The sequence below is a fragment of the Amblyraja radiata genome, chromosome 1, assembly GCF_010909765.2.
Source record: "Amblyraja radiata isolate CabotCenter1 chromosome 1, sAmbRad1.1.pri, whole genome shotgun sequence".
NCBI classification, from domain to species: Eukaryota; Metazoa; Chordata; class Chondrichthyes; order Rajiformes; family Rajidae; genus Amblyraja; species Amblyraja radiata.
This window is the reverse complement of record NC_045956.1, coordinates 5,620,968-5,644,875: the sequence shown is the minus strand read 5'-3', so window position 1 is coordinate 5,644,875 and position 23,908 is coordinate 5,620,968. Positions and strand designations below refer to the sequence as shown.

The 23,908-nt window shown below is 40.8% G+C and overlaps 1 protein-coding gene across 2 annotated transcripts in view; it reads right to left on the bottom strand.

Annotated features, from left to right (window-relative positions):
- ankrd50 (ankyrin repeat domain 50) overlaps window positions 1–20,810 on the bottom strand; it is a 91,367-nt gene extending 70,557 nt beyond the window's left edge. For both annotated transcript variants that reach the window (XM_033015402.1, XM_033015456.1), the window contains exon 1: window positions 19,563–20,810. In XM_033015402.1, coding sequence (XP_032871293.1) covers window positions 19,563–20,023 — 461 coding nt within the window. In that variant the 5' untranslated portion in view covers window positions 20,024–20,810. The remainder of the gene's footprint in view (window positions 1–19,562) is intronic.
- Window positions 20,811–23,908: the final 3,098 nt, after the last annotated feature.

The following is a 23,908-nucleotide window of genomic DNA, read 5'->3' as shown; positions in this document are numbered from 1 at the left end:
CCAGTCAGCAGGAAGACTATACATAATTACAATGAATCCGACCTCAGTGTTCAGATACAGGATAGAGAATAACGTTTAGTGCCAGATAAAGTCCAGGAAAGTCCAATTAAATGTGTAGGACGGAAATGCAGATGCTGATTTGAACCGAAGATAGACACAAAAAGCTGGAGTAACTCAGCAGAACAGGTAGCATCTCTGGAGAGAAGAAATGGGTGACGTTTCGGGTCAAGACCCTTCTTCAGACTCTGAAGTCCAATTAAAAATAGTCCGAGGGAGATGGTAGGTCAGGACCACTCTCTAGTTGGTGATAGGACAGAAATAAACACATTTCTGACAGGGCTTGACAAATAAATACTGGGGTAATTTTATTTTCTTAGGATTATCTTCAACCAGTTTTACAGTTTCAAAATAAATTAAGAATCAGCCACAAGAATTGCACAGCAGACATGAGGAATGAAAAACTACATCCTTCTGTTTTGTTGTTCTGATGTTCTTCTGGCCTCACTGGCAGCTCAGTTCATCTACCTACCTAATCCCTTATCCACTTGTACCAATATTAATATGTTGCAATAGAATTAACTAAGAACTCATCATTTAAAAAAATGGAACGGGTGCAAAGTCCATAAAAACATTTGTGGACATGTTTATGATTTAAAAAATATCTATTGGTCTATGTGTCAGCTTTCATTGCTGCACAATCAACTTAAATCAAAAATTTGAACATTGCAATGGAAGCTCAGACTGGTGTCAAGCAAGTTCAATCTTGCCGTTGTGCATTTTCAGATTACTACATTGACTCTGGATGTAAGTGTTTGAAGGGACTTGCTGGACTGACATAACATCCTGCAGAACCACCCGTGACAGATTTCAAGGATTTCTGGCCTGTTGCCCTGGAGAAGCCCAAACCTAAGTGACTCAATAATGTCTATCACTTTCTCCATTGGTTCCACTATCTAATTTTATCAAAACACGAGGGCATGAGTTTAAGGTGAGCATAAAGTGTTTCAAAGGAGAATTGAAAGAAGTTAAAAAATAAATGTTTTACACTGAGAGGTTACACTCACTGCCAGAGGAGATTGTGTAGTCTGACACGATCACTACATTTAAGAGACATTTAGACAGGTATTTAAATAGGAGAGTCATGGTAGGATATGGATCTAATGCAAGCAAATTAGATTAGTGTATAGTCAAATAGGTCAGCATGGATGTGACGGTCATTTCCATGTTATACAACACTGTGATTCATCCTTACTAACTCAATAGCTTCCTAAAACATAATCCTCAGAATTTCTACACTTTGAGAAAGTTACAAGCCTCTACTTTTCATATAACATTAACCATGATATTGTTAGTTGACATGGATTACTTGCTTTTACCTTGGATATTTTTAAATTTTATTTTTGTTATGTAATATGTGTTGAAAATACTGAATTTTTTTGTCATCATTTACTGATAAATGACACATTTCTCACCAGTATACTGCGCAAGTACATAGGTGGATTTAAATTCAAAATTCTAATTTCTGATTGTGTGCGTCTTAATCATAATGTGATAACATTTTCCAAGAGTATCTCTTACTAAGAGATTATCAATTAACACTGGCTCACTGCACTAGATAAAAGTCTAAGATAACCTTTTCCTCACTGCTTTCATCACGTTATTTTAGGAAACTGCTTCAAAAGTACTTTAACACACTACTCGTCCAATTACCTTTGGCAATTTGACTTGTTCGGTGTTTATAAATATTAAATTCCCTCATGATCATAGTATTCAGAAGCTTTTCTTGATTTTCTGCACAAGCTGTTATTTACGCCTTGTCAGCTTTTATTGTATATTCTTTCTGACTATTCCTGTTTATATGGCACAATTTAAAAATAGACTTAAAATAATTTATCAATATCATCAACATTATGTGATCAGATCTTCCATACCCTTCAACATCTTCATCCTTCAAATTCCCAAACATTCACAAACTTTTCTGCCCTGTCCTTTCCATTTTGCTTGTCCTTTCTACACACACACTGTGGAATAATTAATTTTCAACTCTGATCACAATGTACTCTGCTGCTGTGAGAGGTATGAAATCAAGCCCATGTGCCTCCAGTTTGCTAGCTCCACCTACATCACTCGCTCCTGTATAGACCACAGAATCTGGAACCTCCCGATTCAAGCTCTGACTCACCTTTGAGACTCTCATTCAAGGCTGCTAAGAACAGTATCAATTATCCCAAATCTGACCCTTTCCACTAAATTTTCATTCTCTCCTCGAGATGATATAGGAATCAAATTTCTCATCCATACATATTCATTCAGATAGCAAGTACCTCAGACATATTGGACTAAGTTTACGGCATACTCTCCTGCATCCTGGGTCCCACTTCTGCATGATGCCAGTGGCCTTGACAACCACCATCATGAAATGCTTTGAGGCTAGTTATGGAACGCATTAAATCCAGTCTACCAAGCAGAAACATTATACCTCCCGAAACATTCACAAACCCTGCATCAGAAGCACAAACAGCACTTCTGCCTCACTAACCAAATTGATGACTTTAGAACTTTAACAATGGAATCCGTTTAAATCCACTCTGCATCAGCAAAGCCTACTCATTTACAAATGTATTTAAACTAATCCAAGTTACTCAAGTACTCATTCAACGCCTAGACAATAATCATTTATTCACGCACTGCTCATGTGTTATGAAAGTCTGACCTATGGACACTTTTATATACGAACGAATCATAACAATCAGGGGATAGAGCCGAGCATAGTTGGAGGCACGAAGCAGACTCACACACTGAGCCAGTGAGTTGGCCCTTTCCGGGCCTGCTTGTTCTCTGTCACAGCAGTTACTGTGACTCTCTGCTGCACTGTATCTGTTCATTTCCAATTTGCAAACAAATTGGGTTACGAACATTTCTCAGAAACATAACCCTTTCATAACCCAGGGACTGCCTTACCCAGTCACCAGATCACCTGATTAACTTAATTGCCACCTCCAGGCAGTTAGTTTACAATCAAAACTATAAATAATGTGCAAAATAAATTAATTTCTAAATCAAACAATTTTAAGATTCACCAATTGACAAACAAACTAATTTCCCAATTTCTGAACTCATTGAAAGGCACATTTTGTTCGTTTACTTAGTTTAATTTAGTTTAGATGAGATGAGATACAGCGTGGAAACAGGCCCTTCGGCCCACCGAGTCCGCGCCGAAGAGCAATCCCCGCACAATAACGTTACACACACTAGAGACACTTTACAATTATACCAAGCCAACTAACCTACACACCTGTACACCTTTGGAGTGTGGGAGGAAACTGAAGATCCTGGAGAAAACCCAGGCATGTCACGGGGAGAACATACAAACTCCATACAGACAAGCACTCATAGTCAGGATCAAACCCGGGTCTCTGGCAGTGTAAAGCAGCAACTCTACTGGTTTACTTAGATGTTTTTAGCAGCATTTGCTATACGAAAAACTCCCAAAGCCACGGCATGGCTATTCTTATACCAGATATGTGTTTCTTCAAAGACAAATAAAGCCAATCAGTTATTGACCATCATTGGGGTGGCTGGTTTTTGAATTGCACGAACAGTACAATAATACAATCTTTAACATCAGAAAAGGTAATCAAGACAAAATTAATAACAATTAATGAACAATGTCTCGGTCTACAAATCCAAAAACAAAAACATGAATTCTCCACACAAACAATAGTTGGAAAAGAAACCACACTTATTATCTATTATAACTTCACATTAAGATGATGACCTACAATTTATGCAATATCCGATGCCAAGCTATTTCAATTAAAAATGCTAGAAAAATAGTCTATCACCTTGACAATGGTATGGAGAGGACTGTCGTACTCGTTTCGAGTGACCGCCAATGATCACCCATGAGAGACAATTTAAATTTTAATTAGTATATATAATGTAAATATATATAATGTATAAATAATGTGAATAAATGAGCTGGGTATCAATGTTGATTGGTTAAGTTTAGTTTCGAGATACAGTGCAGAGACAGGCTCTTCCGCCCACCGAATCTGCATCGAGGAAGGAACTGCAGATGCTGGTTTACACCGAAGATAGACACAAAAGCTGCAGTAACTCAGCGGGGCAGGCAGCATATCTGGAGAAAAGGAATAGGTGACGTTTTGGGTCGAGGCCATTCTTCAGACTATGAGTCAGGGAAAATGGAAATGAGAGGTGTGGGAAGGTACGGAAAAAATGAGACGGAAACAATGGCCCAGGAAAGGCGGAGCCCACAATTGTCTATTGTTGGCCATGGAAGAGATACGAACAGGGAAACGAGCAGAGCAATAAAGTGGCGGTGGGAACAGAGAGAGGGAAAGCAAGGGTTACTTGTGGTTAGAGTAGACCATGTTCACACCACTGGGGTGTAAGCTGCCCAAGCAAAATATGAGGTGCTGTTCCTCCAATTCCGTTGTTTGTAAATACGAAACACCAGTATGTAACTAGCTATCCATTCTGTAGCCATGTACCTAGCTACCCAGTTAGTAGCTCAGTCTAGCTAGCTACCTAGCTGTCCATCTAGCTAGCTACCTAGTTATACAGTATGTATCCATCTAGCTGGTTCAATTGTGATCATGTTTTGTCTTTCTGCTAACTGGTCTGCTAAAATCTTTTTACTTTACCTCGGTACACATGAGAATAAAGTAATGAGGGGGAAACAATTATATTAGATGATTTATGTGGATCGGTGTAACAACACAATAGTTATTGCAAAGCTTCAGTTGTTGCTCATATTGTATTGCTCCTTCACAGGTGCTCTCCCCTAAATCTACATTTTCAGTTGCCTTCCCCAATGTACCGTTTAAAGGTGCCCTCCCCCAATTCAACATTTACAGATGCCCTCCCCTAATTCACCATTTAAAGATGCCCTCCCCTAAATCCCCCTCCTATTTACATGCGCTCCCCTAAATCCACATTTACAGGTGCCCTCCCCTAAATCCCCCCTATTTCTCCCCCCCATCCGTCTAGCTACCTAGTTTTCCAGTATGCCTCATAGCTAGCTAGCTATTTATCTATCCAGTATGTTGCTGTCTAGCTATCTATCTAGCTAGCCACATATAGCTCAATCTAGTTAGCTACCAAGCTATCCAATATGTAGCCATCTAGCTTGCTATCTAGCTATCCAGCATATAGCTCATAGCATGCTACCCAGCTATCCATTATCCATCTATCTTGCGATCTAGCTATCCAGTACATAGCTCTGTCGAGCTAGCTATCCAGTATATAGCCATCTAGCTAGCTGTTGCTATCCAGTATGTAGCTCAGTCTAGAAAGCTATCTAGCCATCAAATATGTAGCTGTCCAGCTAACTAGCTATCCAGTATGCAGCTTAGTACAAACCATCCAGCTAGCTACCTGGCTACCTAGCTCAGACGAGCTAGCTATCCAGTATGTAGCTCAGTCTAGCTAGCTATCTAGCTATCCAGTATGTAGCTCAGTCTAGCTAGCTATCTAGATATCCAGCAAGTCAGACAAGTTAGCTACCTAACTATCCAATATGCCGCCATCTAGCAACCTATCTAGCTATTCAGTATGTAGCTCGATCTAGCTACAGAATTTTGGTTGTATTTCGCGTCTTGAATTTTCGTCACTTTTCCAGTCCTGAATTTTCGTCGCTTTATACGTCCCGAATTTTCGTCGCTTTTCGCGTCCTGAATTTTCGTCTCTTTCCGCATCCTCAATTTTCGTCGCTTTTCGCGTGCTGAATTCTTGTCACTTTTTGCGTCTTGAATTTCCGTCGCTTTTCGCATACGGAATTTTTGTTGTATTTGGAGTCTTGAATTTCGTCACTTTTTCCGTCCTAAATTTTCGTTGCTTTATCTGTCCTGAATTTTCGTCGCTTTTCGCATCCTGATTTTACGTCTCCTTTTGTGTCCTCAATTTTCGTCGCTTTTCGCGTACTGAATTTTCATCGCTTTTCATGTCCTGAATATTTGTCGCGTTTCGTGTCCTGCATTTATGTCGCTTTTCACATCCTGAATTTTCGTCGCTTTTCGCGATAAAATTTTAGTCGTTTATCGATCCTGAATTTTCGTTGCTTTTCACATCCTTGAAGTTTCATCGCTTTTCGCATCTTGATTTTGGTCGCATTTCGCGTCTTCAATCTCTGTTGCTTTTCGCGTACAGAATTTTAGGTGCATTTCACGTCACTTTTCGCGTCCTGAATTTTGGTCGCTCTACACGTCCTGAATATCTGTCGCTTTTCGTGTCTTCAATTTCGGTCACTTTTCGCGTACAGAATTTTAGTTGCATCTCACATCTTAAATTTTCGTCACTTTTCGCATCGTGAATTTTCTTCTATTTTCGCGATCTGAATTTTCGTCTCTTTTCACGTCCTGAATTTTCATCGTTTTTCTTGTCCTGGATTTTCGTCGCTTTTCCCGTCCTCAATTCTCATCACTTTTCGTGTCCTGAATTTTCATTGCTATTCACGTCCTGAATTTATGTCGCTTTTCGCATCCTGAATTTCCGTCGCTTTTCGTGTCCTGAATATTTGTCGCGTTTCGTGTCCTGCATTTATGTCGCTTTTCATGTGAACAATAGTCTATCACCTTGACCTCATCTTTGTCAATAAGATGACTATGGTACTATTAAGCAAGATAATTGTGGATCCAATCCCACACACTATCATCTCATTCATGATTGAAATCTGACCCACCTGTAACATCAAAAACTGCTCCATTCTGTCAACTTGAAAACTTGATGGAGCGATGGCAAACATGAAATCAAATAAACTACAAGCAGTTTCTGTTAATGCAATGTGAACATACAGCAATGTTTATACATAGTCCCCCATTTCAGAGCATCATAATGTTTGGGACACATGGCTTCACAGGTGTTTGTAATAGCTCAGGTGTGTTTAATTGCCTCCTTCATGCAGGTATAAGAGAGGTCTCATAACCTAATCTTTCCGCCAATCTTTCCATCACCTTAGGAGTATTTATTGCTGTTTATCAACATGAGGACCAAAGTTGTTCCAATGAAAGTCAAAGAAGCCATTATGAGTGGGAAACAAGAATAAAACTGTTTGAGACATCAGCCAAACCTTAGGCTTACCAAAATCAACTGTTTGGAACATCATTAAGAGGAGAGCACTAGCGAGCTTACTAATCAAAGGGACTGGCAGGCCAAGGAAGACCTCCACAGCTGATGACAGAATTCTCTCTATAATAAAAAAGAATCCACAAACACCTGTCCAACAGATCAGAAACACTCTTCAGGAGTCAAATGTGGATTTGTCAATGACCACTGTCCACAGAAGACTTCATGAAAAGAAATACAGAGGCTACACTGCAAGATGCAAACCACTGGTCAGCTACAAAAATAGGATGGCCAGGTTACAGTTTGCCAAGAAGTACTTTAAAGAGCAACCACAGTTCTGGAAAAAGGTCTTGTGGACAGATGAGACGAAGGTTAACATATCAGAGTGATGGCAAGAGCAAGGTATGGAGGTGAGAAGGAACTGTCCAAGATCCAAAGCATACCACCTCATCTGTGAAACACAGTGGTTGGGGTGTTATGGCCTGGGCATGTGTGGCTGCTGAAGCTACTGGCTCACTTATCTTCATTGATGATACAACTGCTGATGGTAGTAGTATAATGAATTGTGAAGTGTATAGACACATCCCATCTCCTCAAGTTCAAACAAATGCCTCAAAACTCATTGGCCGGCAGTTCATTCAACAGCAAGACAAAGATCCCAAACATACTTCTGAAGTAACAAAGGAGTTTTTTTAAAGCTAAAAAATGGTCAATTCTTAAGTGGCCAAGTCAATCACATAATCTGAATCCAATTGAGCATGCCTTTTATATGCTGAAGATAAAACTAGCTTCCAAAACAAGCATAAGCTAAAGATGGCTGCAATACAGGCCTGGCAGAGCATCACCAGAGAAGACACCCACCAACTGGTGATGTCCATGAATCGCAGACTTCAAGCGGTAATGGCATGCAAAGGATATGCAACAAAATACTAAACATGACTACTTTCATTGACATGACATTACTGTGTCCCACACATTATGCTGCCCTGAAATGGGGGGACTACGTATAAACACTGCTGTAATTTCTACATGGTAAAACCAAAATGTATAAAAAATACCCTTTATTAAAATCTGACAATGTGCACTTTAACCACATGTGATTATTTTTCAATTACAAATCTCAAATTGTGGAGTACAAAGGCAAATAAATAAATGATGGATCTTTAGCCCAAAGTATACTGGATACTAAGTTGGATGATCAGCCATGATCATATTGAATAGCGGTGCAGGCTCGAAGGGCCGAATAGCCTACTCCTGCACCTATTTTCTGTTTCTATGTTAACATTAGGAGGGAACTGTATGATTGCTGCAGAAAAGTGTATTGGATGGGCAGAAGAAAAAAAATGTCATGCTAGGATTAATGAAAACCACAAATTTAAGTCATAATAGCGAAAAAGCATGGTCCATAATCAGGAAACCAAGCAACAATCCGTAGAAAACAGAGGCATCGTTGTCACGTAATAACCAAGAACAAAAACCACTATAATTTAGAGCAAGTAATTTGATAAATTCATCATGAACTACTACAAATCATTTTGAATTCTTGTAGCTTTAGTAACAATTAGAGATGTAACACCACTAATTAAGATGAAGAAACGCTGGAACTCCTAGAGTACATGATTCAGTCAATCATCAAATACTGCTTTGGAGGACCTTAGACATGGTTGGACTCTTATCTGTAGCAATGTTACAACATTTTGAGATTTTAAAAATCAAGTCTGCAATTTATAAAGCACAAAAATAAGTTTAATTTGACACCTAATTCACTTTCATATCTTCAGTATTAAAAAAGTTATGGCCATTTTCATACTCGGAAATTAGCATCTTGTTCCCTATTGATTTTCCATTGACTTAACACAAAAGCTGTGATCGAGGACAGTGAAATGGCCATAACTTTCTTAAAAACTAAGAGAACTGAAAGAAATTTTCAGTTATTATAGATTGAAGCATTCTGAAACAAATATGAAACAATCTTACTTGGATGACCTGAAATTAAAGCATATAATTAGTTAGTTACCCAATTGTAGCTAATTCCAAACTTCAATTACTAGATCTAAACATCTATCCATTTCTTAAGAAAAGATTAACATTTTTAAATAGCCTAAGTGTCCAAATAACATTCACAAAGAATTCACAATAAAACATGATTTTTAAATCTCATTTACATTAATTTATAGGCCAAATGGAAGGAATTTAGTGTTCAATTGCTGTAAATTAATGGCCATTTAAATCAGCTTTCGAGTGGGATCCTGTGGAACTCTGTGGAACACGCTGGTTTAGAACGTTCCCATTGCGGTGAATTTGTACCCCATATGCCCAGAAAAATATTGCGGGATTTAATGTGGCCCCAAATTAGCTACTCGCAACATAAAACTTTGTATAAAGGGATCTTAAGAAGCCCTTTTTAATGTAAAAATAAACAACCTACCTTCCGTTGTCCCCTGTATGAGATCTGTCCCATTGTCGGCGGTCGCGGGTTTAGAGGATAATTTTTAACCTACTATAACAATTAAACTAACCAATTAAATTTAAAAATAGCTCCAGCGAACGAAACTTGAAGCGATTTTTCGTCAGCAACTAAGTAGGCTGAACAACCTCGATTTGAATAGCCTAGGGAAAATCGCGTTTTAAACCCGGCCCCCTCTCAACGGTGCCAAAATCGCACACACGGGCTTGGATAAGATCTGCAGCGACGCTTAAGGTAGGTTTTGCAACATACCTATTATCTGACCTCAAATAATTGCAGAAAGTTTCAGAAGCAGCCAGTTCATCATACAAACCAGCCTTCCCTTTCATCAACTCCATCTGTACTTCATGCTACCTTGGGAAATTAGCTGCCATGATCAAAGACCATGAAGGTCATTCTTACTTCTTTCCTCTCCCGTTGGGCAGAAGAAACAAAGCTTGAAAGCACTTACCAACACATTTTAAAGGACAACTGCTCTGCTGTTATCAAACTTTTGAATGCACCTCTCATTTGCTAATGATATGTTCCTGATCTTACAATCTACCTCATGGCGTTCCTTGCACATTTGTTTAATCTGCACTTTGTCTTGAGCTGTAACACTGCACTTGGTTTCCTTTCTCCTTTTGCACATCCTGTTGTACTTGCATGATATAATCTGCTTGGTTAGCATGCAAAAAAAATTCTCAATGTATCTCAGTGCACTTTACAGGAATAAACTAATGTAGATTCTAACCTAAGCATGATCAAAAATAAATCTTGGTAGTATATGGAACTTGGAGAGAAATTCAGCCGCGGTATTTGCAATGGAACTTCCTACCAAGGAAATAAATCTACGGAAAGATTTTAACATCTGCAAAAATGGTGAACAAATTCACCCAAATACTAACCTAGAAAATGCAGGTCAATAAACAAATTCATCCAAATGAACATACACTGGCAACTGCTTCTTTCCAGATTACCCACTGTGCTGTCAATTAACTTGACAGCAAATCGAAGCAAAACATAGGCCAAACACGTGCAAATAAAGGGCTGAACATCAAATCGAAAGTGTTCTATTAGGCAGTGAAGAAAGCGAATGACATGTTGGCCTTTATAACAAGAGGAATCGAATATCAGAGCAAAGAGCTCCTTCTGCAGTTGTACAGAGCCCTAGTGAGACCACACCTGGAGTATTGTGTGCAGTTTTGGTCCCCTAATTTGAGGAAGGACATTCTTGCTATTGAGGGAGTGCAGCGTAGGTTTACAAGGTTAATTCCCGGGATGGCGGGACTGTCATATGCTGAGAATGGAGCAGCTGGGCTTGTACACTCTGGAGTTTAGAATGATGAGAGGTGATCTCATTGAAACATATAGGATTGTTAAGGGTTTGGACACGCTAGAGGCAGGAAACATGTTCCCGATGTTGGGGGAGTCTAGAACCAGGGGCCACAGTTTAAGAATAAGGAGTAAGCCATTTAGAACGGAGACGAGGAAACACTTTTTCTCACAGAGAGTGGCGAGTCTGTGGAATTCTCCGCCTCAGAGGGCGGTGGCGGCAGGTTCTCTGGATGCTTTCAAGAGAGAGCTAGATAGGGCTGTTAAAAATAGTGGAGTCAGGGGGTATGGGGAGAAGGCAGGAACGGGGTACTGATTGGGGATGATCAGCCATGATCACATTGAATGGCCTACGCCTGCACCTAGTGTCTATTGTCTCACAAAGACACATGCTTTCAAGACCCACAAAATGATAGGAAGATATGATTGTCCCAAAACAGCACCTTTCCCAAGTTTGCACTCAAATATAAGGATTGCACCCAAACATGATTAAGAACCTCATGTTCACTGAGTGCTCAACTGTAATAGGAATGTTCTGCCGACTCCAAGAAAATAGACTCATTGTTGAATCACTAAAGCTACCTTGAATCAAATCACCAAAGCTGCATTACACAAACTAATGTCAACTACTTTTATAACATCACTGGATTAGCTAGAGTCTGCCAGTGATGTTATAAAAGGCTTGTGCATGTAGAGAATTCTTAATTATTAAAGTTAATACACTGAGGTTGTACGAGAGATTTCTAATGATAATGACGTTCGTCAATATCACCTATGATCACTGATAAGGAGATCATGTCAGGTTCAAACTGGGCATCATCCTGCTATGATCAACATGGGATGGGGATGTGGTATGCAGCAGGGTGACAGCCTCAAACCCAAGTTAACAGGTCAGAGTGGCATAGCAAAATGGACATATTACACACAAACCAAATATCTGTAGTTATGGCCAGAGACAACTTATTGGTCCACCTTCTGCTTAAAGATGGATTTGGAAGGTACAAGAACTTTCCAATGTCAATGTGAATATTATGACATACTCTTAACAGGAAAGAAAAAATATTCTGGAGAACTATGAAATCCATTCTTGTCCTACTAAAGTTGGAGTGACAGCTAGCAGATTTTCACAAAACGTCCTTATCAAAGTATAATCTTCTCAAGTATTGTAGGCCACTGAGGAGAACTGATTCCTTAAAAATCTGGAAAATTATAGAACTATTGTGAGCAGTTTTTTCCTATCTTCCATCGTCCAGCAACCTACCCTGCCCTGCATGGCTCAATTTAAGCTCTCACTCATCTTCAAAACAGCAGAAATCTTCACATCCTATTGCTTAAACATGTATCAGCATTCATGTTTACAGTGCATATAATCGGCTACAAACAGGGTTTTTAGCTAATCCTGTACAATACCATGCACAAAGATATTTCCCTGATCTTCTCCAAGGGAATGTAACTTTATGTCCTTCACGGGTTAATACCCTCAAGGCAGATATGTTTCTCTTGAGTGTACCCTAAACTGAACTGGGGAGATTTATGAACAGGTGAAAATAATACTTATATATTTTGCATAATTAGACAAACATTTTATAGCATTTTTAAACAGAGAAAGCATATCATGCAGCCAATTAATGGCAAAATTGAAGAACTACATTATACACATGTACAAATCAGTCCACCAAGATAGAAAATTTATAAAATAATGCCAAATGATAATGTAATTTCATACCTGCTTTTAATAGCAAGGAATTCAATAGCAAAGCCAACCAAGACTTACCAGCAAATCATCCAGACAACTGGTGTAGTGGGTCCACTTGGCATACAAACACAATCAAAATCACATTTGCTAAGAGCACAAGCTTGATGAAAAAATGTTGACACCATTTCTTCAGCAAACTTTCCACTATAACACTTGATTCTACTTGCAAGCATCAAGACCAAAATAATTATTTTCCTTGGTATAAAGACAGCAGCATTGCTTTTCAACAGCTACAAATCTTCTGCATATCATTTCAATTTTACTCCAAACGTGCATCAAAGAGATCAATTGCAAAGGCAAAATGAGAGGCTTTTCTTGACGTCACTAAGTGTGACATCGAGGAACCCTCGAGTCAATAGGCATCAAGGGGCTGGCATACCAACAGCAATGGACAATAGTGGTGGTAATCGGAGATGTATCGCATTAGCACTAGGACATCAGTGCAGGAGTTTCACAAAACGGTTCCCAAGGCCCGCCGTTTTCTATTGCTTTGTTGAGCTTCTTTCCATAATAATTGGAACATTGGTTAATAGTTGCATCATGTTCACCAACTCTGCAGCAAGTAAATCGGTGCATAACTACATGTAGATAGAACTTCAAAATAACTGATAAATGGGGAGGAGGAGGAGATGGTGGTGGTGGGGGAGATGGGGGCAGCAGTGGTAGGGGGAGAAAGAGGGAGCAGTGGGTGAAGGGGGGAGCCACGGCTTCAGACTTTCTGGTCGCCGCCTCCTCCACCCCCTCCCTTTATCCCCCAACTGCCTTCAGCCCATCACCACCATGGTCTCCCTCCCCCAACCACTGCCGCATCCTCCTCCCTCGCCAACCCAATCCACCTTTGAAGCGACAGCAGGTAAGGGGGGGCGGGGCGAACGGTGATTTATGGGGAACATGGAAACCCAAAATCTGGAGTAACTCAGCTGACGGAAACAGTCTGAGGAAGGGTCCCAATGCCGCTTCTCCATGTTCTCCAGAGATCCTGACCCGCTGAATTACTCCAGCACTTTTTATCCATTCAGTGGGTGAAAAAGAGTTTGAGAGTTGGGAGCGGCGTCAGAAAAAAGCTCTAAACGGGTGGGGAGAAGGAATGGGTCAGTAGGTCCGTCCTCTATGTCCAACATCTGTTCTAACGGAGTTGTTAAAACGAGAGTTTGCTCTAGTGTCTTTGAGATTGAGAGCATTGTTAATTATTTAACAACTAAGGTACACGACCGGAAAGGGCGTTCACCACTGGCAATGCCATCAGTGGCCCATTAGGGAATTTCAACTGAGCTCTCATTATTTTGTCCATATTGTAGGGATGGGCGGACCATCAGTTGCCAGAAAAATCTGTGTTCAACCTGTAGAATACTCCCCACTTGCCTGACTGAATGCAGCAACAACACATACAACCCAACACTATCCTAGACTAAGCTAACTACCATTTTGGTACTCTAGTCATATCCAACCCGTACACAAAAGGTACACTATGGCTGCAGTGAGTGACATTTTGACTGTGGATAGAGGTGCACTGCAGTTATTTGGCTACGTTAGTCTGACAGCATCTCCTGAATTCACAACTTCTACCACCAAGGAGGAGAAGAGCAACAAGTTTAATGTCCAATAATGGCCCGAAAATGTTCCTCAAAAGTTGCATCCCATCCTGACATAATATATTGCCCAGTACTTCATTGTTGTTCAATCCAAGTTCCTCTCCACAGCCCTATATGAACACCTTCATGAGAAGGATGCAGTGAATCAAGAAAGCAGTTCACAACCAACTCCTAAAGGGAAAATTGGGAAAGGCAACAATGCCGGCCTTATCAGTGGCATCCCTAATCTACAAAACATATAAATTAAAAAAATATATACAAATTAACAAGAAAGTCAAGTTACTTTTCTTCCCCAAACATGTCACAACAAGAGCTTGGCTCATATTTCAGATTCAGGATAGATCTCTCTAACTAAGTGAATATTTAAGTATTGTTTTGTTCTGAATTCCTTCTATTTTTGTGGTAGACAGAAGCAAGAGATTACATTGCACTTCCATTAAGCACAGCAAAACACAAATTAAATACTCAAGGCATGTGCCTCCATCAGTTTCCAAACTAGATCAGACACAGCCATTCCAAGCATGCATTTGATATTTTGTAATTTGGCTACAAGAAAAACTCAATTGTACCAGATGATAAATCATCTCAATTGTATACAATTGAATACAAACTTGATTTTGGTTTTTTTCTTTCGAATGTTTAAATTTTTTTTTTTTTAATGCTTAAGATTTCCAGAAAGAGTCACTTTGATTGTTCCAACAAACACAGGAATGTTTCACCTTCCTGTGTGAGAAGGCCTTATTGGCCTCATTGGCATAACTTCCCTAAGTTATTATGTTTGCTTTAATTCCTTGATTGTGTGCTGCCAATTAATGTCAATGTAATCTTTCGATATGAACAAATGCAGATTCAATAAATCTGCTCCGTATAATTAACAAGAGTTATTAAGTCACTGTACTGATACACCCAACTGTTAAATAGATAACTAAATTCAAAATCTACAAACTGCATTGCCAAACAAAAGAAGGGTACTTAATTTAGAGCAGTAATTCAACTTCATTAATGCAAATAGTGTAAGATGCATGAAGGACAGAAGAGAGAGAATGGCATCTAATGTCAAGTATAAAAGTTAACACTGTTGATGTGCATCTTTTCACATTGACATAACTCTTTCCATTTACAATGATATTGATAACAAATTCTCAATAACATTCTAGATTAAAACCATTTGCAAAATAGATTTGGTTCATATTGATGCTATATCTCAACATTTACATAATTTAAGGCATCTGCACATTTATGTTTTAAATGTATGCAATTGAACAGGGAATTAATTGATAACAAGGCCAAGATTTATTATCCATCCCTAAATGCCCCCTCCCAGCTTTTTTTCTTTCTTAGGAAGAGTTTTCAGGATATCACTCCAGCTGAGATGTTTCTATAAGATCGTATGTGATTTGGTGGAAATCATGAAGGAGCTAACATCTGTCTACTGACCCTAATTTTTCTTGTTGTGCGCTTGGAAAATCCTTGTTAAGACATCCTAAATTGCTGTAGGATTTCGAATTGATGGCAAATACAACAACCTCAATGCATCTGTGGTGGAGGATGTTTATATTTAAAATAATGGGTTGGGCATTTTGTTGCATGGTTATAGCTTCAAGAACGGTGGGGCTGAACTCATCAAGGTAATTAGAGAGCATACCATCACTCAGTACAATGTATTTTATGCCCTTCGCTTGCATTATGCAGACAGTGCAAGAGCTGTGACAAGTCAAAAGATTCCAGTGGTCTGTGCCACTGAATATGAAGTTTCTATTTAATGTCAGAACTCATGATGTCGGTGGAAGGAGACGAATGACAGTAAGAGAGACACAGGAGTCTGCAGGTGTGGAATCCTGTGCAAAAAAAGTGCTGGAGGAAGTCAGGACAGACAGCATATATGAAGAGAAATGGATTGGCAATGTTTTGACCTGACCAACTAAGTTCCTTTAGCACATTTTGCTAATTATAGTAATGTTAATGAATATTGAGAGGTGTTTTATTTCTCTTTCTGGAGGTGAAATTTCCCTGGCAATTGTCCTTTATCAGCCCATTCCAGAGCAAGCAGCATAAAGATGCACTTTTTTAAAAACTATATTCAGTGCATTCAGCCCTTTGTTGATTAAAAAAATTAGCCAGCTGGAATTAATTTAATTGGCTGCATTAGCTTCTATGATAATGAGTGCCTCAAGATAGAGACAAGATGAATCATTCAGCATTTCCTATCGAAAGCAAATGCAAAAGCCACATCGTTTATACTTTCTTGCTCAGTTCATGAATGGGATGTGCATGGCAGATTTAGTTTAGTTTATTATCATATGCAAGAAGGTGCAATGAAATGTCTTGTTCACACAATGCTAAGAGTAAACAGTATACATAATGACCGACTGAGTTCTGCTGGCCAGTTATACTAACTGACTGAGTTCTGCTGGCCAGGGAAACTAGAAGTCAGTTACAGATGGAGGCCCCTAAAGCCAAGGCCTAGAAGTTTAGAGATAAGCTTATTTGGTTTTATGGTTCAATGCTGAGCTGTACTCCTTAAATAACATCCTGACATAATAGTTCTTATTGCCAAAGTGATCCAGAGCTAAATGCAATGCAAAGTAATGGAATCCTATGTAGATCTATTTTCCTATTCCTCCTGTTTAATTGGTAACCACTATTATCAACTGCAATCCTGCCATACCAGAGCTTTGATCTTATCCTTTGGTTTTGGTGTGGCTTTTGTCAGTTGAACGCATACTGCTTCTGCTACTTAAAATCCACTCAGTGCTATGATTTAGCTTTCAACATTTGGCACCATATTTTTAGGTGCATTTTGTGCTACCTTTGGTGTGCATTTATAATCCTGATTGAAGGAGGATTAGTTCCTTGGATTGATAGTAAAATGCATACACAAATAGTTAGAACTTGTTAATCTGACCACAACCTTTCATAAAGCCTAAGAAAAAGTTTATTCATATCAGAAATATGGAAACCGTGTTACTGGTCTACATAGCTGGAAGCCAAGTTCAAAACAGCAAACCAGGCAATAAATGCCGTTGGCAGCAGCTATTTATTTGCTGCCAATGGAATTTTTATTTAAAAAGGTTTACAATGGCTCTGTCTGCCAAATGCATAAAACATTATTTAGGCCACAGCTATAGTACTAAGTGCAGTCTGGTCATTGGATTACAGGAAGCGTGCAATGACACTGAGGGGGGTTGCCAGGGGGTGGGAATCAGGGGAGCTTTTAAAACATGTTGTCAAAGCTGGAGTAATTTCATTACTAGGAAAGAAGGGCTTGAGTTAGATCACTTTGGAATAGAGAAGGCTGAGGGGAAATTAGACTGACAGTCAATAAATAGTCAATGAAGATTTATGCTTAAGAGTAAACTCAGGAAAGTTATGAATTTCTATGTTTGTTACCCAGTCTTGGAGTCTGGAAGTGTGGTAAAGGCACACTTAAAAATAATTACATAAATGAGCAGGATGTCCCATGATCTACAAATCAACAGCTGTATAGTGAGATTTGGCTGAATAGGGCTTATTCAGCTGGCTTGGTCATGACTGGCCAAATGGCCTCCTGGGTTGGAAATTTTGAAGACAATAGTGGCACTCTCTGGCACTCTCTTTTCTAAGATAGTGGCACTCTTATTGAAAACATACTTTTGAAACAGATTATACCAATTTTTTTCTCATTTTATAAAACATGTGGTCAGAACGCTGTCATATATGTACTCAGATTACACCGATTGTCTTTCATCCACAGAATGACTTGCAGCAGTTTATGAACCTTATCAACTCCCTGTACGTATTCCTAATATACACAAAAATATGCAAGATCCTAAATATATACGAATTGAGATTTTATAGACTACAAGAGACTATTATCCAAGGGTAGCTGTAAACTTTAATGGTCAATGTAAAAAAAAGCAAGATTTCATCTGAAATAGCTACATGAAATGGCAGTCAGTTATTGGAAAAGTACTGACGCTTGCTAAACCTTAAAACTATCAGTTTAGGTAGCTGGTTCAACAGTGCACAAGCAATGTGCAAGAAGGAACTGCAGATGCTGGTTTAAAAAGAGGATAGACACAAAAAGCTGGAGTAACTCAGCGGGACAGGCAGCATCCCTGGAGAGAAGGAATGGGTGATGTTTCGGGTTGAGACCCTTCTTCAGACTGGCAAATGCACAAGCAATTTTTAAGTACTTTCCTTTCCAGAAAGGAAAGAAAAATGCAAACTAGTTGGAAATGTAAGCATTTCTCTCCAGTACCTAAATTGATAGAGAGGGAACTGAATCTCAGAAAATAGCCTCAAAAACTTTTATTGGAACTCAAATATTCTCCTGATTTCACCTTCTATCACAGTTTGCTATAGGGTACATTAGGGTTGCAAGGAGGTCAAAACTGTCAAGACGCCTTGAACTGTGCAATCATGACTTGATGCTTCCATGTAGAGATTTGTAAGCACGGGTGAGAATTTATAAATGGGAGCTCGTATAATAAAGCAAATACAGGAATGATGGATGAATAGTACATGTTAGGACATAGTCAGCAGCGCTTTGGCTCCTTATGAGAAAGCTTTATCTTTACAATGACTCAGGAGAGCAGGAGGAAACCTCGACACAATATGGCCAGCACAGTTAGTTTGCAGTATAATTATATACAGCACCATTAAAACATCTGACATTGTATCTTTTAATAGAGTATAGTCTACCCCAGTTAATTTTAATTGGTTTGAATATTTCATATTTGGATATTGAAAATGTGTCAACTAATGAACTGTTAGATAAAAGATTTAAGATAGTAGGCAAGCTGGATATGGTGCAAATCAGTTATGATCTAAGTGAAGAGGTGTGAGGGACTAAATGTCAGAGCATCATAGAAGCATAGAAAATAGGTGCAGGACTAGGCCATTTGGCCCTTCGAGCCTACACCACCATTCAATATGATCATGGCTGATCATCCAACTCGGTATCCTGTACCAGCCTTCTCTCCTTACCCCCTGATCCCTTTAGCCACAAGGGCCACATCTAACTTCCTCTTAAATATAGCCAATGAACTGGCCTCATGTAGAACAAGAGTGCACTCTGGGGTTGCCATTCCATCATGAGAAGTATCTATTGACAAGATAAATGTTACATTGACATGGTGGAAATTTTGTAATGTAGGTTTGCAGAAATAGAATCCCGGCTTTGTCTTTACAATCAGCACAATATTTGTTATTCACAGAAATTACACAATAATTTATGGATATTTTTGTAAAAGCAAAAGACAATATCCCGAATTAAATCACTCATTTATGTACACACAATAAGCATTTTTTTTTAATTGAAGCATCTTCCTTAGAAGGCTTCTGCTCACTTTTTTGCACACTGTACCTTTTAAACGCTTCCCCTTGATTCCTCTCACACTCGCCAACCTGCAGTAGGCTATGGACGGCCGGATCTCGCAGTTTCTCTTCATATCCTTGGACCAGGCTGCTGTTGCGAATCTGAGAAACGAGGCTCCGAATGAAGTTGCTAACGCAGAGCGTGTCTGCATCCTGGGCTTTACAGAAGTGAAAGGCGAGTGTCTGACGATGCAATCCCCGTTGAACCAGCTGCGGACAGGTGGGCCAAACCAACTCTGTGCACAGTGCCGTCTTCCCACTTCCAGGTCCCCCGACCACCAAAATACCCCCGATTCCTCCGATGTGTTTTCCGGAGGATCCAGTATTTCCGCTGGAATTAGAGGTCCCAAATGTTTTTTCATTGTTCTTTTCTTGAAGACAATGCTGGAATTTATGGAAAACCCACTCCCGGCAGAAAAATCGTTTTCCTTGCAATAAACTCTGAGACATTTTGTGTGTGCAGAGCCGATTTTCTTTCGGTGCGACGTTTACAGTTGGCTCATTGCATATTGCATGGGAGAAGATTTAATATCAAAACAGACACAAGATTTAACTAAAAAAAAAGAACTGCAGCTAATATTTCCTGCAGTCAAACACCTGCAGCGAAAGTTGAGCCATTTCCCTCTTTCTCCGGCTACTCTTTGTTGGTTAAACAGTGACAAATCCAGTAAATGTGTTCACAATGTTACCCATTAGCCACATCATAACGAGAGGACGCTGGATGCAATACCCAACCATTTGCACGCTATTTTCAATCTGCCTGGTCGTTTCCTTCAGTTTTATTCTTCCACCGATCTCAAAATAATCAATATCCTCGATGCTCTCTTCATCGCTCTCTTCATCGTAGTTCCATGCGGATTATTTCATTCGCAGACCGGTCCCAATTGTCCGCGATCTCTCGGTGCCTTCCACATCGTAAACTCGGCACAACAAAGATTCTTCGAGAGGAAGACGAACAGTTTCCAGCGGGTGCAAGGCTCTGGAGTCTTTCCCCCACTCAGTGAGAGCCTTCCACTTCAAATGCTCGCCGTCCTTTCGCTTGTTCGATAAGACTGCGACCCAGGCAAAGCCACTCCACAAAGTCTCAAAACATTACTGGACGGTCTTGTCCTGGGTTAACCTCGCCCCTGCTCGTAGTCCCAACGCCGGGCTGATCTCAATCGTCTGCTCCTGATCCCGATCCTCTGCCCCGTTTCCACCTCCTAACACCCGGGCGGATTCCGATTCCGATCCCTCGCCTGTGTGTGTGTGTGTGTGTGTGTCCCGGTTGATCCCAAATCCTCCGCCCCCACTCCCTGCTGATCCCAACCCCCCTTCCCTGCTCCAAACACCGGGGCAGGTCTCGACCTCCTTGCCCAGCCCAGCCCAGCTGATCCCGGTCCCTCCCTCCCTCTCTCCCTGCCCCGCTTTCTGTTTCCCCGGCTGCTCCCGTCCCGATCCCTCGGCTCCACTCCCAGTGCCAGGAAATCCTATCGCTTTCTCCTTCAGACTCGGTCTCTTTCTCTCTCTCTCCCTCTCTCTGTGTGTGCTGGCTGGAGCCTAATTGGAGGCAGTCCCACCCCGGGCAGAGAGTTCCGCCCCCGCCCCCTTGCCCCTGTAGGGAGGGAGGGAGGGAGGGAGGTGGGTGGAGCGGCTGCCTGTTGGCGGTTCCTCGCCTCCTGCCGGCGGCGGCTCGCGCTCGCTCTCGATCCTTCTCTCCCGTCTCCCGCCCGCTCGCTCCCACCCACCCGCGCGTGCGCGCCGGCTCGGGGACGGCCGTTACTCCCCGAGGCTGCGCGAGCTAGTGCTCCCCACCCAACCCCTAACCAACCGCCCCTCGCTCTGTCCACCCGACCCCTCTCTGGGACTTGTAGTATATTGACCCCCCCCCTCCCCCCCTTGGGTCTCAGTGCCGCGCAGACACCCCAGTGAAGCGCAACCGGACTACAAACCCCAGGATGCACTGCGCGGCACATGCGCAGATTTCGCCCCCCTTGCAGCGAGACATTCTATTCGGGAGGCGGTAAGGGAACTAGTTGATTGGACATGGAGTCAATGAAGGCTGTCGTGCTCGTCTCATGAACCACTACTCAGTATTATTTGTGTTTGAAACTCACAGTTCAATATCTGTTCTGCAGAGTTTTGGTGGCCACAATGCAGGAAGGAAACATAGAAACTAGGTGCAGGAGTAGAGGCCATTCGGCCCTTCGAGCCTGCACCGCCATTCAATGTGATCATGGCTGATCATCCAACTCAGTATCCCGTACCTGCCTTCTCTCCATACCCCCTGATCCCATTAGCCACAAGGGCCACATCTAACTCCCTCTTAAATATAGCCAATGAACTGGCCTCAACTACATTCTGTGGCAGAGAATTCCACAGATTCACCACTCTCTGTGTGAAAAATGTTTTCCTCATCTCGGTCCTAAAAGATTTCCCCCTTATCCTTAAGCTGTGACCCCTTGTTCTGGACTTCCCCAACATCGGGAACAATCTTCCTGCATCTAGCCTGTCCAACCCCTTAAGAATTTTGTAAGTTTCTATAAGATCCCCTCTCAATCTTGTAAATTCTAGCGAGTACAAACCGAGTCTATCCAGTCTTTCTTCATATGAAAGTCCTGAGGTGGTGTTACTATAGAGAGAGTGCAACAGAGGACCTCCTGGTTTAGAGGGCTGAGGCTACAAGGAGAGACTGGATAGCGTGGGGTTCTTTCCCACTGAAGTTTGGGATTCATACAATTCTGTGGGGCATATGTAGGATAAATTAATTATTCTTCCCAGAACAGAGGAGTCTAGAACTAGAGAGCACAAGTTACAAGGTGAGGATAAATTTGAAGGGGATCTGAAAGGAGCAACTTTTTACACACAAGATCTGGTGAACATTTGGAATATGCTGCCAGAGGAGGCAGTAGAGGCAGATACAATTAAATATTTTTAAAAGGCACTTGGGGAAGTATTTGGTTAGGAAAGAAAAAGAGGGACACTGGCCTAACATGGGAAAGTGGGATTACTGTGGATAGATAGGTTACTGTAGATTTGCATTCATGATGTGAGCCTTAAGAGCAATTTCTATGTTGAACATTATGCAATTCTATGAATACAATTACAGTTGTGACTCGATAAATTGAAATATAAAGTTCCCAGTTTTGATAAGGTCAAGAATGAGGGGCCAAAGATGCAGTATTCAGAATCGTAGAACAGTTGTGGCACAGAAATAATGCATTCTTTCACGTGCATCCATCCTGTCCATAAGAGTAAAACCAACGAGCTCCATTCTCGTGTTCAAGCTTTGGGAAACGACGGGCAGGGTGTGAGGTTATTTTAACCTCACACCCTGCCACAGTTTAAGAATAAGGAGTAAGCCATTTTGAACGGAGACGAGGAAACACTTTTTCTCACAGAGAGTGGTGAGTCTGTGGAATTCTCTGCCTCAGAGGGCGGTGGAGGCAGGTTCTCTGGATGCTTTCAAGAGAGAGCTAGATAGGGCTCTTAATAATAGTGGAGTCAGGGGATATGGGGAGAAGGCATGAACGGGGAACTGATTGTGGATGATCAGCCATGATCACATTGAATGGCGGTGCTGGCTCGAAGGACCAAATGGCCTGCTCCTGCACCTATTGTCTATTGTCTATTGTTAATGCTCCAGAAAGATTTGAGTCATGTTCAGATCTCAATTATGTTTGAGGAAGGAATGAAGTATGTGCTGCAGAGGAACTTTGCCAGTGATTTTTTTGGCAGGAACCTCTACCTCCAGTCATCATTCAGCTTCATTAATGTTAAGTATGCAGAATAACTTTGAACAGCCAGTGCGTTTCACACAATTAGGATAAATTAAATAAAGTTTGGCAAATAGAAACCACCTCAATTTAAGTTTGAGCAGATATGTAATATGATTTTAGGAACAACAACTGGAATTATATGGTATGTTTAATAAATGAAAATGTGATCAGATTCTTCACAGCAGCATTATAACCTGCAGATTAGTCAGTTAAAAATTAGAAAGGGGGTTACCAACACCTGCAAAAGAGAGAAAAGATTATGATTAAGAAGTGGAGAGGAGGACAGGTTATGAAGTAAGTCCATGGTTTTTTAAAGATTAGGGTTTTTAAAGACTAGATGTGAGTCAATGGACTTCAATGATAAGACAAAGGAAGCTGACAATGTACAGCCTGTTGGAGAAGATTAGTTTTCAGAAGGGGAGTTGGCTGATGAAAATTAAAGATTAAGAGGTATATGACTGAAAATCAGACCTATGATTGGAAGCCAAAATAGGTGTGAGTGATGGTAAATGAAGGTGCAAGATCCAGTTCCTCTTCTTTCGTGTCCTTGTGCTATATAGTGGCTCGCCACTGCTGT